This window comes from Mastigoproctus giganteus, chromosome 4, assembly GCF_048544385.1.
Source record: "Mastigoproctus giganteus isolate SK-2022 chromosome 4, ASM4854438v1, whole genome shotgun sequence".
NCBI lineage: Eukaryota > Metazoa > Arthropoda > Arachnida > Uropygi > Thelyphonidae > Mastigoproctus > Mastigoproctus giganteus.
The window spans coordinates 149,907,657-149,927,234 of record NC_143578.1 but is presented as its reverse complement, the minus strand read 5'-3'; the positions used below and the strand labels follow the sequence as shown (position 1 = coordinate 149,927,234).

Here is a 19,578-nt window from a genome sequence, read left to right as displayed (position 1 = left end):
ATGTTTCAATTTTGGCAACACTTTCTTCTCTTACAACAGTTGATGAGCATCCTGGGATTGCTTCATCATGTACTGAGATTCTTTCACCTTTGAATTGTTAGTAACAATGCGCAAACAGCACTATAATAACATCTGGGCATTCATCTTTGTAAACACTGACCCTTTCTTTGTGGATTGTTTTGGGTGTTTTCCCTTGTAGAAAGAGGAACCAAATCACTGATGTGTATTGCACTTTATCCATTGCTACACTTTACGTCTTCAATGCTGCAAAGAAAAAAATTAATTGTCAGCTCAAAACCGAAGTTTGTGTGGTTTCTATAAAGATTTCAAAGTATCAAGCCAAAAAAATTTCATCTTTCTATCACAACTGTTTCTGGGTGAATACAAATCTTTTTTTTGAATGCCCATTGTCATTGGTATGTTCTTCTGTGATTACTGTTCCTCAAATGCAGTACCATGCATTTATCAATGTTACATAACAGTTGCCATTTATCAGCCCTTCTAAAATATGAGGGTCTTGTTAGTACAGTGTACAATGATAACTGTCATTAACAAAGTACGAACGTTTGTATTATCAGCAAACTCAATATGTTCATCAATAGTGACAGATTTAGTATTAGTAGTGGCAGATGATGCCCGAATGCAATCTTATACAGCATCAGCCAAAAAAAAAAAAAAAAAAAAAAGAGAAATCAAAAGAGCACAAGACTTATTTCATCTATTCATTTCCAATATCATATCTAGTTCTTCCCTGAATTTATTTAAACTATCCACTTCCACAACAGTGAATGGAAGCTTGTTCTGTCAATCAACCACCCATTGGCTGAGCACATTTATTATGTTACCACCTTCATCAATTTGCATTTATGCCAATTCATGTGCATAGTCTGTGCATGCAAAAAAATCTTCTAATTTAACCTATCCACTCACTCCAAATGTTTGTCTAGTTCTGCCTTGAATCTCTTTAAGCTATCAACTTTTGAAATGTCAGATGGAAGTTTGTTTCAGCAATCAACCACACCTTGGCTAAAGGCAGACTTCTGCACATCTATCCTACAACTGTCTTTCCTCAATTTGAATTTATGCCCTCTCAGGTAATTATTCTGAGCAAGAGGAAGAATTCCATCAGCATTGAATGTGCTCAAACCATTTGTGTTATACACCTCAATCAGATCACCTAGCAGGTGAGGTGCCTAGTCTCCACAGACTGTAATTTGCAAAACTTAACCCTTTCTTCATAAGAGCAACCCTTTGTTCCTCTCACTAATCTTGTTGCCCTTCTCTGTACTCTTTCCAACAGCTCTACATCCTTCTTAAAATGAGGTCTCCAGACCTGTATACAGTACTCAAGGTGTGGTTTGACCATTGCCTTATACAAGGGAATAATCACCTCCTTATCCCTGCTAGAAAAATTCCTTTATATCATTGACAAGACACAATGAGCTACTCTTGCAGACTATCTGCACTGCTCAGAAAACTTCATATCTGCCTGCATAATTACCCCCAGGTCCTTTTCACTTTCTACCACTGTCAGTGTAGTACCACAGTGTTGATACGTTACTCTGGGGTTACTACTTCCCATATGTAGTACTTTACATTTATTGCCTCTGTAGCAAGGTGGGCAGGAGTGGCAGTACGTAGCACACGCTTCTTGATTAGACTGGGGTTCGAGCTCGTGACCACCAAATACGGAGGATGCAGAAAGGTCAGGGAATAACCACAGCACATCCATGGAGCAATATGGCCTTAGTTGCTAATGCTCCTAAAAACCAAATAACAACAACAACAACAACAACTTTACATTTGCCACCTCTCAGCCCATCTGCTCAACTTTTCTAGATCCTGTTACAGCAGCATACTGTCATTAGTGTCATTAACAACCCTGCTGATCTTTGCATCATCTGCAAACTTGGACACCAGTATCATTAATGAAAACAGAAAACAACAATGAACCCAACTATGAACCCTGGGGGACTCCACTAATAACATTAGTCCACAGAGAGAAGTGTCCACTGATTACCACTCTCTGTCTTCTCCCATTTAACCACTCCTTTATCCATAGCAGCAATTTGCCTCCAATGCAACACTGCTCCAATTTTGTGCAGCATTCTTCGATGTGCAACAGTATCAAAAGCCTTTCTAGGATCAAATATATGATATCAAAATTATTCTTTGCATCCAGTTCCTTTGTGACTACATCATAGTATCCAGTCAACTTGGATACTGACAAGACTTTCCCTTAAGAAACTCATGCCAAGACCTAGCTATAACTGAAGTCTTGTCTAGATGATTCAGCAATGCTTCTTTAACCAGTGCCTCCATTAATTTCCCTGGAACAGAAGTTAAACTAACAGGTCTGTAATTACCTATGTCTCTTTTTGATCCTCCTTTGTGGATTGGAGTCACATTTGCACATTTCCTGTCCATGAGTACCTCCCCTGAATCCAAGGAAACTCGTAATTATGACTAAGGGTTTCTTACTTCCTTTGCTGCCTCCTTTAATATAACTGGATAGATTCCATCCAGCCCAGGTACCTTTCTTATGTTTATCTTCAATAATTTCTCCTCCACGTTACTCTCAGTTATTACAAGATTATCTAGCTTACTGCCACAGTTTAATAAACCTCTGGCATCCCCCTCTCGGAATAACTCCTCATGTGTGAATGTAGATGCAAAATATTCATTTAGTTTGTTAGCTACCTGAGCAGGATCATCAAAAGTTGAACTATCGATAACAAGTGGACCAATATGATTCATCCCCTTCCTTCTAGAGTTTACATAAGTAAAGAAATCTTTGCTGTTTTTCTTTGCATCCTTTGCCAAAGATTTCTCATAATTTGCCTTTGCCTGCCTAACCTCCTTTGTGACTTGGTTACAGACCAGCTTATATCTCTCAAAGGCTTCTGTGTCACCTGTTAATTTATATGTATCCCATGCATTTTTTTTCTCTGCCACATGTCTAATTTGTTCATCTGAAATCCATTTAGTTCTAAAGCTTGAACAATATTTCTTAGTTGGTATGAAAAGCCTAGTAGCTTCCAAGATTAATTCTTTGAATGCTTCCCATTTTGAATTTGCTGTAAATCTTTGAGTAAATTCCACTTCAGCACACTGTGATCAAGTGGTTCCTTTATCTGCAGATTCCTAATGTATGAAGAATCACTACTGATAATCAGTTCAAGAGTATTATTCCTTCTAGTTGTCCCCCGAACATGCTGCTGTAGAAAACAATCATCCAATAAATCCGCAAAAGCCTTACTAGTGTGTGAGTGAGCAACCCACAAATTCAAGTCATTCTCTGGGAAATTTAAATCCCCCATTAAAAGACACTCTGATTTACTGGCCCACTCTATTTCTCTGCAGAATTACTCATTGTACTCATCAGATTCATTAGGCCTATAACACACACCTACTCTCATTTTTCCTTTCCCAGTGCTTATGTCACACCAAATTGCATTGTCCACCAATATCATTTGGATGCACTTCCTTAGATTTTATGTGTTTCTTAACTTACAGCATAACCTCTCCTCCCTTCCTGCCTTGTCTATCCTTTCTGTACACATTGTTCTCCCCAAATTCCAATTCTGCACTGCTTGTCTGTTTGACACCATGTCTCTGATATCCCAACAATATCTGCCTTTGATGTCTTGACTAGCATTTCAAGGTCATAAAATTTATTAACTCTACTCCTAGCATTGGTGTACATGCAAGTATACATGCACCTGTTTCGACTCTTAATTACCCTAACACAGCCCATGTATTTACTTGTTTCACTATGACTCCCAGCAGTCCTGAAACCCCATTGCCTTGCTTTCCAGGCTGCTGCTCAATTGCATTTCAAAAGAAGCAGTGCAACAATCACTTTCACCTCTCCTAGCGGCTACTGTTAATCTATTAGTCTGTGTATCCCTCCAAGCTAGCAGTTTTCCGACCCACCTAACTCTACCTCGATAGCATCAGCAAATATTCTTGCACCCTTTCTATTTAAGTGTATCCATCCTTTTAGAAGCATTCTCTCCTGTTAACAAGCCCAGACCAGGCTGAGAAAAATTCTACCCCTTGAGCCTTGTGCAGTCTCTCCAGGGCTGAATTGATCGACAAGGCTCTCAAAATATATTCCCTTCTATGGTGTCTGGGCAGAGTTGCAGACACTTTAAAATTCCACCCTGACTCCTGGCTTTTTTTCAGCATTGACCTCTACTTGTTAAGTAATTCCTCTGGTCTCCTACTCTTAATATCATTATTGCCAATGTGTACAACAATATCACCTTTTGTGCCCTTAAAAGATGATATCTGCTCTAAAACATCATCAACCTTTGCCCCTGGCAGACACACTGTTTCTCACATTGTCCGATTTCTTGGCCTGATACTGGATAGGAAACTGAACTTTCAAACACACGTGACCTATGTTCGAGCGATCTTGCTTGAAGAAATTAAACATCCTCTGGTGTGTGTGTCATCCGTGTCATGGGGTGCTGATCAACATACCCTTATCAATTTTTATAGATCTCTCTTCAGATCTTGCTTGGACTGTGGGTCTCCAGTGTATGATTCTGTGATGAAAAGTACTTTAGAATGATTAAACACCATCCAGCAGAGTGCTCTGAGAGTGGCTCTAGTGGCTTTCAGAACCTCCCCGGTTCAGAGCCTTTACATCAAAGCCCATTAACCAGAAAAACATCTTACATCTTCACAGAAAAACATTACTTCTGATTTGTGCCACAAATATCTGCAGCCTTCCTTCTCACCCTTGTTGGGGATGTCTGTGCAATACCGAATGCAAGTTATTTTACAACAGTAAACTTAATGAAAACCGATCCCCTCCACTTAGATTTAAGGAACTGGCTCAATCATGGAATATAGATTGAGCCAGTTCCTTAAATCAAACCACTCACCCTTAAAGCATGTTACAATAGCTGGTCAATAATCTGTAGAGGTTATCCAGGAAACAAACTATACTGAATAAAACCAGATCCAAAGCTGTGGCTCTCCAGCTTTCAGAAAAGCAGACGAGAAGAAGTAATTCTAGGAAGGCTGAGAATTGGGCATACTTGCTTCATACACCTCTATCAGCGGTGTGACAGCGCTCCTCAGTGCACATCATGTCATGTGCAACTAACTATTCGTTATTTATTAGGGGAATGTCCTCACCTTCTCAATATCCACTCAAACAGCTTTAAATCATGTGCTAATGCACAGTCTTCACTAACATTAATACATATTCTTGGAGATGACCCTAATAAAACAGAACTGTTTGCCTTCCTAAATAACACAGGAATATACCATAAAATATAACAGGTATTACAATAAAATTAGTATTTCCTATTAACCATTAGAAAGACACAAAATGGCCCTAGCAGCTTATGTTCATCACAGTTAAATTTCATCACAAGAACAACAACTTCTCTGTTTTTGTATCCTTGCAGTCTATTTCCTTTTTTTTTTTTTTTTTGCAATATCACTAAACAATCACGGAGCAATATGGCCTTAGTTGCTAAAGCTCCTAAAAACCAAATAACAAACAAACAAACTAAACAATCTTTTTTTATCTGGATCGCTATGTTTATCTTAACCACCCTTCAGTTGGATTATCTGTAACTCACACACTTTACCTTCTTATGCTTCAACCATCCATTCTAGACATGAAACTTTTCTTTCGAATTCAAATTTTGAACTCCTAATTCAATTACTGCATATTCTTGTTCTCCCCACCTTGAAAAGATCTCACGTATTGCTCTTCTGCTTGTCCCACCATCCTTACCAAACAGGTAATCCTGTATGCTGTTCCTATGCAAACCTGTCAACCCAGTACTCAGTCACTGTGTGTAGATAGACCTCACCAGAACTATCTGCTGTCCTAATTAGTATACTGGATGCATACTGATCACTCGCTAAATCTCCTGCTGTACTCTCCTACCCAGAGGCCAGCTTAGACTGCATTTTCATCTTGTACAACTCAATTTTCATTTGAAATACCTTGTACAAATTTTTGTATTGCTTGATTTTCATCTGAAGTTGAACCCTGTACAACAACAGATTGAGACTGCCCATTAGTGATCAACACCAAGTACTGTTCAACATTTCTTGTCACCCTCTCAAGGGCCTGTGCGCCTCTTGACTTATATGTCTATTTTCTTGTTAAGCTCCTTGTGTTTCTCATATCCTTAGACTCAGCACTCATCGAAGGTTCAGAGGATCCTACGGCACCTTCCTTTTCATTACCTAACTTCTTCCGTGTAGTTGATAGTAGAGAGCATTCAAGTTCTTCTCTGAGCTCATCAACAATAGATAAAGGGCTGGCCTCTAGGGCAGTCCCTGAGACATCATCTTCCCACCCCATGTCCAACCAATCCTCTGAATTCCTCTTTGTATTTTCCATCCTTGACTCCTCCTTCCATTTATATTCTAGTTTTCTCTTTACCTTTTTCTTTTTCCTCCTCTTATTCTGGACACCATTGTTCACAGCAGCATCACCGTACTTCTTTCAGAATTGTTGATTCTCTGAGGATTTACGGGACACAGAAATGTCTAAATTGACCTCCTCCAAGCCAAGCCCTTTTTTCTGTTCCACTTGAAGTCCAGGCATCCAATTGAGATAGCAACATATCACTATTGCTCTCCAACTCCACTAAGTTTCCCTCCTTACCTGCTGGTGAGGAGGGAAACTTTACAGGAGTCACCATGGGTGACCCCTGTAAATCCTGTGAAGCCATTATGAGTGTAGATATACTCAGTAATGACAAACCCAGTAATGTCTTTGTGCAAGTAGTGTCAGAAACAGTAAAGAAGGTAAATAGATGCAATACCAAAATATATGCTATATATCAAACATTTGAAATAACTTTTTCTTTATTAGAAAGAATGCAAAGAATATCTTTTTCACCTCTTTCCTTCTACAAATATTTGTAAAAATAGCAGCCAACCTTCAGCTATATTCCCCCCCCCTCTCTCAAGTTTTCTTTTCCTAGCTCATAAAGCACACCTCCTGCAATTATTCCAAGGAAATGCCTTGCTGTGCAAGACTAGTGCACCCTTAATCCTGTGTATTAAATTTATATTAATAATTTTTCAATAAAATTTTTATAGAGGGTGCCAATAGTTTCTTCCCTCCTGAATCATCCATTCAAATGTAACAATCATGGTTTCCAGTTGTTTTCAATAGGCATTCTCATAAAACCCCATAAAATAATTTTTAATCATCCCTTAGGAACTTACACTTAAAAACCTTTTAATGTTAACTAGGAACTCAGCCCTTATAAGGAGTATTAGGTTTCCCACTGTATATAATTGTCAATTTTAAATCACTTGTATTCAAAGAATCCACCACACTGCGAAAGTGTGTTAGTCACCATGTCACTACCATACTTTTGGTCCCTAAAGAAGGCAACCAAAGGTGAAAAAAAACTTAATTCCAGTGACTGCTAGTTAAGCAGTGACTGGAACTGAGGATATGCTGAGGACCAGTAAGATTAATACATAAACATAATGGGCTTACTATTAACCAGGCAAAATTTTTAATTTTAATTCTAAAAGTGTATATTTCATTTGAATAATACCAGTATAAATATATATATTTTATATTTAGAAATCCTATTTCAATAAATTAATCTTTTCAAGGTTTATGGACTTCATATGTCATACTATTCATTTGTTGTTTTTGTAGCTGCAAATAAGTTTGTGAAAAAGTTGAAAGATGTTACAATCTTGGAAAGAGAAAAGGGTATATTAGAAGTGGAAATGCTTGATAAGAAAGCACCTCTGTTGTGGTATAAAAATGGTGAAAAAATCAAACCAACAGAAAGGTAATTTTTTAGCCTTCTTTGAGCTTTTGATTAACTTTTTTTTTTTCTTTTTAATTAGAAGGGATTTCTAAAAGTTGAATTCCAAGTACCATATTTTCCAGACAATAAGACATGCTTTGTTTTTTCCCCTGCAGAATGTTGCCTAAAATTTTATTGCCTATTACAGTCTAAATTCATACTAGGTGCTAAGTATTTTTATCTCTTAACTGTGGCTAGATAAAAGTATGGTCAGTACATTCAAATGACTTTATTAAATCTCTTGCCCTTTACCATCAGATCATATGTAATGGAGGCAACATAAAGGATGCTTGCTGAATTAAGGCAGAATTAGTTAATTACAGGAGGCATTATTCCTCCTGGAATCAGACTAACTAACTCTGTACATGCGTGTTGTAAGTGAAATCTCAGTAAGATGTCCAATGGTTACAGTTCACAAAAGCCATTGGAAATTTCACTTAACAAACCCTTTAAAGCAGTTATGCATGAGAAGTGGACCAAATGGATGTCAGCACTGAATCATGGTTTGAGACCAATAGGAAAAAGAAAGCAATCAACAATTTGTATGTGCAAATGGATGAAAATTCCATGGTGGTTAACGAAACATGAGATAGTTGCCAATAAATGTGGCAACTGTCACATTTTTTGGCAGCATTTATCTTTCAATAAATGTGGAATTATTGTTTGATGATAACCAAATGTGATAGATGCTCTGAAGAAAGTGAAATTTCAAATCAAAACATCAGTAATGACCAATGTGACATGACAAGTGTTTGACATTCTATGACTAATAAAATTTTCGGTGAACCCTAATATTTTGTTTCAAGCAGTTGTGAATTTGTGGTTGAATTATATATACAATTAAATATCTTTTTCTCAAAATTTTCCTTCAAAAACATGGGTGTCTCCTATGGTCCAATGTATCTTATTGTCTAAAAAATACAGTAATTTAACTTGTTTATAAATTATCTTAGACTCTAAGTTAATGTAAATCCAGTGAAAAGCCATTCTGAAAATAGGTGCTGAAAATAAAATACCAAAATATTGGAGAATACATTTAGATAGCAAGTTGACTTTCATTTACTGGTGGTGTTACAGTATTTTTCCTTTTTATTAATTTTACCTGTGTACACAACTTTTCAGGTTTACAATATTTGTGTAATTTGGTTGCACTCATTGATAAATCTTTCTACAGGCTCACTCAGTTTCTGAGTTTCTGAGAGTCAAATCTAGACATTTTCAGAGAAACGTAAAATGTAGGTGTTTGGAATGCCTTTTGTGTGACATACAGTATACAATATAGGTAAAAACCTGGTCTACAATGATAGTTTTGTGCTGATGAAATTTATTGTGGATATTCTTGAGTTGAGATTTTCGAGGTGGAGCATCATAGCAAAAGTCACCATTCTATATATTTCAAGAGTTTAGCATTAACTAAACTTATTAGTCCCCTATTAGTAAGCAATCTAGGATGCATCTAGACCGGTAATGACTTGAGACAATCAGATCTAGTATGGATTATATTCCAATATGGCCTCAGCAGGCAGAAGCATTCCCACCTTCATTGTAAATGCTTTATTACAGCTGATCTACCAGTACAATAGTTGACAATTGGTTATGCATTTTTGTGATCTTGAAAAGTACATATTAGCATATGTGTGTGTTGCCCTTGCATCACAGCCAGTTCTGCTGATCTACATCGGTGCATCATGGATAATCAAAGTAAAAGTTAAAACACTTATCTGCAAAAAGAAATAAAACTATAAAACACTTCAGGTACTTCAGGCTTTGAATTAATTGGGCAAGCTCAATATTGATGAGATTCTACCTCTTGCTCAGACTACACACGAGGGGCACAAATTCGAATTAAGGAAGGACTGTTGCAGAATAGATGTGCAGAAGTTTGCCTTTAGCCAATGGGTGGTTGATTGCTGGAACAAACTTCCATCTGTTGTTGTGGAAGTTGATAGATTAAATAAATCTATCAACTTCCATCTATTATCTATCAAAAAAAACTTAAATAAATTCAAGTAAGAACTAGAGAAACTATTGGAGGGAATGAATAGGTGAAATGGGAAGTATATATGTATATATATATATTTTTTTGTCTGATTAGTATTAGCATTAGTAGAGACACATGATGCAAGAAAGCAAGCTTATACAGCATCAGCCAAAAAAAAAAAAAAAAAAAAAATCCTTCCTATTTCACTGATCCATTCTTTTTTCTAGTTTCTCTAGTTTTGCCTTGAATTTATTTAAGCTATCAACTACCACAAAAACAGATGGAAGTTTGTTCCAGCAGTCAACTACCCACTGGCTAAAGGCAAACTTCCACACAAATATTCTACAACTGTCTTTCTTCAGTTTGAATTGGTTATGCATTTGGTTGCTGTATAAGCTTGCTTTCTTACATTATTTGCCACTGCTAATGTTAAAGATTAGTTGTCTAAGCTGTATCTGTGATAGCTGGGATTGGCAACTGTTGAAAAGAATAATAATGATCTGGATCTTCTTCAGGCCTGATGTGGGTAAAAATTGATTCATGATCATAACAAACCATATTGTTTTTATATATTGTTTATGTAAGTACTGTGTGGGACTCCATATTGAGAATTTTGAAATCTGGAAGGGTTGATAAAATCCTTTTTTTTTTAAATCCAATTATGTGATGCTGCTTTGTCATTACTCTGCCCACCTTTCCATCAGAATATTGTAGACTGACAATACGCTTTTCATGAAATTTTAATGGCTACTATGCTTATTTGATAAATGAAATCCTTTTGTTTATTGAAGGAGTAACTAACTCCTTAAATAAAGGTGTAAATTATGGAATTTTATCTGCTGTCATGTTTGTTCTCCTCCCATCTATGACCTTCCCTTGACAAATTAGTAGCATACTAATAGAGATTGTGGAGAAGGTTCCTTCCATATTATTGCCATCACTGCAAATTTTTGCAACACATGGCAGTCATCAGTAATGGCAAAATGATATGTCCAATTTTTAAGATTGGCATAAGAGGATACTTTCAACTTCTGTTCCTTTATACAGCATTCCATCCTTTTGTACGATTTGAAAAATTTCCAGACCAGTATGTGAATTTTGATCAGGGCTGTTTACGATCGGGAAGGCAAAGTCAGCTTTGCCTTCCCGACTGACACTGCATTGTCAAGGCAATGAATTTTAACCCATGACCCAAGTGAATACCCGACTATTAAAAAATATATATCTAATAATAAAATAAACAAAATGAAAGGGAGAGTAGAAAGCAAGCATGCAAAAAAACAAATAATAATACAAATTTCTTGGAAAGTCCATGTATTTTTATTCCTCTGTATAACCAGATGATATAACCAAAATGTGAGAGAGAAATTTTATGATAATTAACATCCCTATCAAATACAATTCAACATCCTGATATACTGTGCTTCATTATACCATAATTTTGGATATATAAGTGTGATCACATCCCAGAAGAGGAATATAAAAAATAATAATGCAGTTTATGGCAAACATGCAAATTTCACAATTGATACTCACAACAGCAAGCTCCATACCTCACAGAGAGCCAATTAATGCAGTGGTTTCCAAATGTAGACAATTATGCTACTGTATTCCATTGTGCAGTATATTCTGCCAACTAGCAATTAAATTTTTATAAAGAAGAAGAATTATCCCAAAGTAATTATTGTAGACATTTAAGTTTTTTGCCTGTCTTGCTTCAATTAGAGTTGCAATAAAAAAAAAAAAAACAGTACCTTGATATAAAAAACAGGACATACATCTGTCCTGTGAGAGGGGAAATGAGAATGAGCTATCCATTGTAATATATATTCAGTTATAAATTTTGGTAAACAACAGCATGTAACAACCTCTCTGAAGCTGTGAAATTGCATAGAATGGCAAAAACTACTAGAGGCATAATGCAAAGTGTGCCCTGAAATTTTCATAACAAGGGGGATACTTAGACAAGGACAAAACTTTTTCTCTGTATTGTAATAGGAACATGTTCTTCTTTCTTTTAAAACTTTACATTGCAATTGTTGGTTACATTTTAAAATTAATTAAAACTTTACATCACAATTGGTCTGACTTCAGAAAGCACTACCATGCAGCTCTGCTTAGCATTAGTATCATACAATTGTTTATTGAAAGAAGATTATAACAATTGTCTTCCATTTGTGTTTTCACTTAAACAAAAATAACTCACTACAGCATAACTAAGTAAGAATATCACTCTTCATAAAAGAGTCCATTATGTTTTCTGGTCATTTCTATCCCCCACTCAATAAACATAAATTGAATCAAGAAACGAGTGCTCCTACTGCAGAACAATTGCCATCAACTGCTATGGTATCACACAGCAATTCCTTTGTCCCCCTACCTTTATGAAGAAAGAACTTTGAACAACTATGTCAACATGTGCAAAAAGATATTTTGTTTTTAATGACTAAAAATGAAACTTGCGCAAAACTGTCTTACAGTAAGATCCCTTGTTGTGTTGAGGCAGTTGACATGCTACCATGTGATATGAAGGTGGGAGGCATGACATAGCAAATGCTGACCCATGAATATCGATAACAATAAAAATTATTGTCTTTGTTTCCTTTGAAATAAAAAATAAATTTATTATATGCTTTTGATGGTGAAAACAAGAAATAAATACAAAATTATCCCTTTTATTCTTTTCATGGCTAACATAGAGAGTTTACACACGTTTGCCAGCAAAAAATAATATATGCTCATTGCTTCCACTTTAGCAATCTTGTGGAGCAGGCTGAGAGAGAGAGAGAGAGAGAGAGAGAGAGAGAGAGAGAGAGAGAGAGCGAGCATCTCAAAATATGAAAATTAACTCACACACATGTTGGAATTTTAACTGCTGATAATAAAAATGCTTGTTTATGTCATCTTAAAAATTAGGAAAAACTAGGTAAATTTTATTTCAGTCTTTAATGTGGGTGTTAAAAGAGATCTCCCCCACATTGTTTATTTGGATTTCAGTAAAGCATTTGACTCAGTCCCACATGAGTGGTTACTTTATAAGCTGGAACAGGTTGGAATCACAGGGAAAATCCTTAGATGGATAGCTGGATGGCTTCAGGGCAGGAGGCGAGGGTTGTGATAAATGGTTATTCCTCAGATTAGGTTGATGTAAGAAGTGGGGTTCTCCAAGGATCAGTATTAGGACCACTGTTGTGTTTTTGATTTTCATAAATGACATCGAGAAGGGATAGATGGCATGATGTCTAAATTTATAGACTATTTAAAGATTGGTAGGGTAGTGATAGTAGGGTAGGTAATGATCAATGCCAAGCAGAGTTTCTTGAGAGTGACCTAGATAGACTTCAAGGATGGTCAGAAAAATGGCCAGCTATGCTTTAATCCAGCAAAGTGTAAGGTATTACACTTGGGGAACAGTAACCCCAAAATAACTTGGTGGAGTCGAACTAAAGCTGGGAGTGGAGGAAAGGGACTTGGGTGTTACGGTATGGTGAGACATGAAGTTCTCTGAGCATTGTAGACAGGTTGCAATTAAGGCCCACAATGTCCTATCAATGATTTATCAAACAATTGCTAGTAGAGATAAGGACGTCATAATCCCATTATATAAGGCTATTTTTAGACCACTCTTGGAATGCTGTGTTCAAGTATGGAGACTGCACCTAAAGAAAGACATTGTGCTTCTTGAAAGGGTCCAAAGATGGGTAACTCGCCTGGTGAGATCAGCAAAAGGACATCTATATGAGGAAAGACTTCAAATATATGGGTTGCAGAATTTGGAAACTAGGCACCTTAGAGGATTAGAGACTTGACTGAAGTGTTTAAGGCTCTGAGAGGCATAAGTAAAATGAATGAGGATGAAATTTTCATGGCTATAAATGATTCTAGAACTAGTGGCCATAATTTCAAGTTACGCTGGGGAGATGTTTAGACTGGATTGCAGGAAGTTTTATTTTAGCCAGCAAGGTATAAATTAATGGAATAAGTTACTTACATGAGTGGTAGACAGTGACAGTTTGGGGAAATTCAAAGGTTAGCTGGATCTACTAGAGGAGGGAAACACATAGGTTGTCTATTTCTTTTTCTCTTATTAATTATTATTATTTTTCAAATTTTCTTCTTATTATTATTTTTTTATTTTATTTTATTTATTATTATTTATTATTTTTTTTTTTTTTCTGGTGCAGTCTATGCCATAGGCTTTCTTACACCATGTGGCCATTACTAATACTAATATTTAATGTTTCTTGTAAAAATTACTGATATTTTAGAGGACAAGATTTCAAACCCCCATAGTGATGTTCTAGTATATTTTAATTATATATTATATACTTATCTTATATAGGTTCTAGTATCATTTTTATATAATTTTTAACACTTATCTATGCTTATTTTTAGGATTTTATATGTACTGTGTTTATTTTGTAAATAACTATTTTAATTTTTATATTCTGCCATTTAGTTGGTTGATTTAATTATAGTGATATTAAAATTTGTATTAATTAACAATTTTTAAATAAAGAAAAAATCTTAATAAAAGGTTTTTAATTATTAATTTTGCATGTAGTAGTAGTAGTGGCGTGTGATGCAAGAAAGCAAGTGTATGAGCTTATGCAGCATCAGCCAAAAAAAAAAAAAAAAATCACACCATTCCCTCCAAATGCCTGTCCAGTTCCTCCTTAAATTTATTTAACCTATCAACTTCCACAACGACAGATGGAAGTTTGTTCCAGCAATTATCCACCCGCTGGCCAAAGGCAAATTTCCGCACATCTATTCTACTTCTGTCTTTTCTTAATTTGAATTTATGTCCCCCCTTAGGTTCGTAATCTGAACATGTGGAAGTGAACAGTGTGCTGAACCCATTCAAGGCCTTATACACCTCAATCAGATCACCGTGCAGGTGCCAAGTCTCCAGCCACTGCAATTTGCAGAATTTAAGCCTCTCTTGCTAAGAGGATCCCTTCATTCCCCTCACCAATCTTGTTGCCCTTCTCTGTACACACTCAAGCAAATCTACATCCTTCCTAAAATGAGGCCTCCAGACCTGTACGCAATACTCAAAGCGTGGCCTGACCATTGCCTTATACAGAGGGACAATCACCTCCTTTTACCTGCTAGCAAAATTCCTATATACCATTGACAAAACCCCATGACCTGCCCTGGCAGCTTGTCTGCATTGCTCAGAAAACTTCATACCTGACTGCACAATTACTCCCAGGTCTTTTTCATTTTCTACCACCTTAAGTGAAGTACCATACAGTTGGTATGTTTCTCTGGGGATTCTTCTACCCATATGCAGTACTTTGCATTTGTCAAGGTTAAACTTCAGTTGCCACTTCTTAGCCCATCTGCCCAAATTTTCTAGATCCTGTTGCAGTAGCACACTGCCATTACTGTCATTAACAACCCTGCCAACCTTTGTATCATCTGCAAACTTCGACACTAAGCCCGATATACCTTCATCAATATCATTTACAAATATATAAAACAACAGTGGACCCAACACCGAACCCTGTGGGACTCCACTAATAACATTAGTCCACGAAGAGCAGCACCCATTGATTACCACCCTCTGTCTTCTCCCTCTCAACCATCTTTTATCCATTGTAGCAACTTTTCCTTAATACCATTCTGCTCCAATTTGTACAATAGTCTTCCATGCGCAACAGTGTCAAAAGCTTTCCTGAAATCCAAATATATGATTTCAAAATTATTTTTTGCATCCAGTTCCTTTGTAACCACATCATAATATCCTATCAAATTTGTCAGACAAGACTTTCCATTAACAAACTCATGCTGTGTCTGAATTGTTACTTCAATCTTATCTAGATGATCCTGCAATGCATCTTTAATCAGTAACTATTATTTTACCTGGAACACAAGTTAAACTAACTGGTCTGTAATTACTCATGTTATTCTTCGATCCCCCCCTCTGTGAATTGGGGATACATTTGCACATCTCCATTCCGTAGGGACCTCCCGTGAATCCAAGAATGCTCTCATAATTATGGCTAAGGGTTTGCTTAGTTGCTTTGCCACCTCCTTTAATATAACTGGATAGATCCCATCCATCCCAGGTGCCTTTCTTATGTTTAACTTCAACAATTTCTCCTCCACTTTGCTCTCAGTTATTACAAAATCATTAAGCACCCTGATATAATTTGATAACCTTCTGCCATTTTCAAACCTTAATAACTCCTCATGTGTGAATGTAGATGCAAAATACTCATTCAGTTTGTTTGCTGTCTGAGCAGGATCATCAACAGTCGAACCATCGATATCAAGTGGACCAATCAGATTCATCCCCTTGCTTTTAGAGTTTATATAAGTAAAGAAATCCTTGTTGTTTTTCTTACATCCTTTGCCAAAGATTTCTCGTAATCTGCCTTCGCCTGCCTAACCTCCTTTGTGACCTGATTACAGACTAGCTTATATCTGCCATAGGCTTCTGAGTCGCTTGATAATTTATATGCATCCCATGCATTTTTCTTCTCTGTTACGAGTCTCATTAGTTCTTTTGATAACCATTTAGGCCTAAACCTTGAACAATATTTCTTAATAGGTATGAAACTTTTAGTAGCTTCCACAATTAATTCCTTGAATGTTTCCCACTAGGAATTTACTGTTGGTAACATCGTCAGTTTATCCCACTGTACAGAATTTAAAAACTGTCTGAGACCACTGTACTCACCTTTATGGAAGCAAAAACCCTTTCCTTTATACCCTTGATGGTAATTATATCTTTAAGTAAATTCCACATCAGTACACTATGATCACTACCACCTTGTAGTTCCTTTAGCTGAAAATTCTTAATACACAAATGATCACTGATAACCAGATCAAGAGTATTACCCTCTCTCGTTGCCTCTCGAACATGCTGCTGCAGAAAACAATCATCCAATAAATCCACAAAAGTCTTACTAGTGTGTGAGTGACAAACCCACAAGTTCCAGTCAATATCTGGGAAGTTAAAATCCCCCATTATAAGACATTCTGATTTACTAGCCCACTCTATTTCTCTGTACAATTGTTCATTGTACTCATTCGAGTCATTAGGCCTATAACACACTCCTACTCTTATTTTTGCTTTCGCAGTGCTTATGTCACACCAAACTGACTCATCAGTGCACTGTTCTTCTGTATCAACTGAATGCACTTCTTTTGATTTTATGTTTTTCTTAATTAACAGCATGACACCTCCTCCCTTCCTATCCTGTCTGTCCTTTCTGTACACATTGTACTCCCCAAATTCCAATTCTGCATTCCTAATATCAGTGTTACACTATGTCTCTGATATCCCAACAATATCACCTTTGATGTCTTGACCAACACTTGAAATTCATCAAATTTATTTACTATTCTTCTAGCATTGGTAGACATGCAAGCATGCATGCACCTATTCCCATTCCTAGTTACCCTAACACATCCCATATACCCACCTGTGTCACGATGATTGCCATCAGTCCCTGAAACCCCCAGCACCCCTCTCTCCAGGTCGTTACTTATTCTAATAGAAGTTTTGCAAGAATCACCTTCACTGTGCAAGAATCACCTTCACCTTCAAGAATCACTGTCTGTGGCTACTTTTAACCTTTTAGTCTGTGAATCCCCCCAAGCTAGCAGTTTTCCAACCCACCTAACACTGCCTCGATAGCATCAACAAATATTCTTGCACCCTTTCTATTTAAGTGTATCCCATCCCTGTAGAAGCAGTCACTCCTGTTAGCAATGTAGTAGTAGTAGTAGTGGCACGTGATGCAAGAAAGCAAGTGTAGGAGCTTATGCAGAATCAGCCAAAAAAAAAAAAAAAAATCACACCATTCCCTCCAAATGCCTGTCCAGTTCCTCCTTAAATTTATTCAACGTATCAACTTCCACAACGACAGATGGAAGTTTGTTCCAGCAATTAACCACCCGCTGGCTAAAGGAAATTTCCGCACATCTATTCTACATCTGTCCTTTCGTAATTTGAACTTATGTCCCCGTAGGTTCGTAATCTGAACAAGTGGAAGGATCCCATCAGAATTCAGCGTGCTCAACCCATTCAAGGCCTTATAGACCTCAATCAGATCACCGTGCAGGTGCCTAGTTTCCAGCCACTGCAATTTGCAGAACTTAAGCCTCTCTTGGTAAGAGGATCCCTTCATTCCCCTCACCAATCTTGTTGCTCTTCTCTGTACACGCTCAAGCAAATCTACATCCTTCCTAAAATGAGGCCTCCAGACCTGTACGCAGTACTCAAGGCGTGGCCTGACCATTGCCTTATACAGAGGGACAATCACCTCCTTTTCCCTGCTAGCAAAATTCCTATATATCATTGACAAAACCCCATGACCTGCCCTAGCAGCCTGTCTGCATTGCTCAGAAAACTTCATATCTGACTGCACAATTACTCCCAGGTCTTTTTCATTTTCTACCACCTTAAGTGTAGTACTACACAGTTGGTACGTTTCTCTGGGGTTACTTCTACCCATATGCAGTACTTTGCATTTGTCAAGGTTAAACTTCAGTTGCCACTTCTTAGCCCATCTGCCCAAATTATCTTGATCCTGTTGCAGTAGCACACTGCCATGACTGTCATTAACAACCCTGCCAACCTTTGTGTCATCTGCAAACTTCGACATTAAGCCTGATATACCTTCATCAATATCATTGATAAATACACATGTGTTCTAATTTCTCTTTCTAAGGATCTGAAATCCAGAAATTATCAAAATCCAGAAAGCGTCTGTTTCCATGCTTTCTGGATAAGGGTATCTGGTACATATCGTTTTTGTTTTCTGACAGAATCTCAATTGTTGAGTTACCTCAACAACTGACCTTGTTTATCCTAATTATATATGCTGTAATTCTTTTTCCTTAAACTCTGCAGTGCTCACAAGGGTCCCGGAAGGTCCCTCTTAAAAAAGGAACTGTGGCACATTAATTGTTGATTCAATACTAATGGTTGAAACTTTCAGTACTGACCTAAATATAGTCAGTCTTTTATTTGAGCAGGTTTGGAAGTGAACATTTGTTGTTCAATTGGAATTATATTTGCATAGAACCTATCAGATTCTGTGCAACTATTTGATGTGTTTGTCTTTCTCTTCAATGTGCTGTTTGGTTCCAGTGTCATGTAAACAATACATAACTTAAACTACCATGTTGAACAACTTGGTTGGATGACGAGTACCTAATTTCTGTATGTAACAGAAATTTGATAAACAAAGAGTGTGTTATTTCTGCCACAGAAATTAGATACTTTGTTTTTTGTTCAATTCTTTACAAAATTCATTTTTTGTGTTGATAATTATTATTAGTTATCTCTTTGTTTCTTTATTCATCAGCAGATCTAATAAAATATTTTTGTTTAATAACCATTTTTAAATTTTAAAAATAAGTATTGCAATTAATTAGTGAAACAGCAATTATTTAAGTACTTCAAACAGAATATAAAAAGAAAAAATTTTTTTTCAGAAATAAAAAGCAAAGTTGGGCAACTATCAGGTGCTGTCTGATTATGCTTCTGCATATATCTGCTCTAATATTCCTTGTCCAAGAGTTGCTAATGTGGGCTCTGTTCTTTTTGATCTCCTTTGCTCAATATCTTTACTCCATTCTCTCCAATTCCTTTATTGCATCTATTGTTCTCCCAACTCAGTAAATTACTTATAAATATTTGACTTTCTTAGTTTGAATATCTTATTTCACCACTCCGACCTCCTTAATGATGAAGAAATATTCATTGGTGATTTTAATGTTCATAACTGCAGCTGGCTTCACCTTTCTAGTTCT

At 36.6% G+C, this 19,578-nt stretch overlaps 1 protein-coding gene across 1 annotated transcript in view; it reads left to right on the top strand.

Annotated features, from left to right (window-relative positions):
- LOC150087120 (twitchin-like) overlaps window positions 1-19,578 on the top strand; it is a 3,511,780-nt gene that overhangs the window by 935,322 nt on the left and 2,556,880 nt on the right. Inside the window, 1 exon segment of the mRNA XM_090372971.1 lies at window positions 7,664-7,802. Coding sequence (XP_090229097.1) covers window positions 7,664-7,802 — 139 coding nt within the window.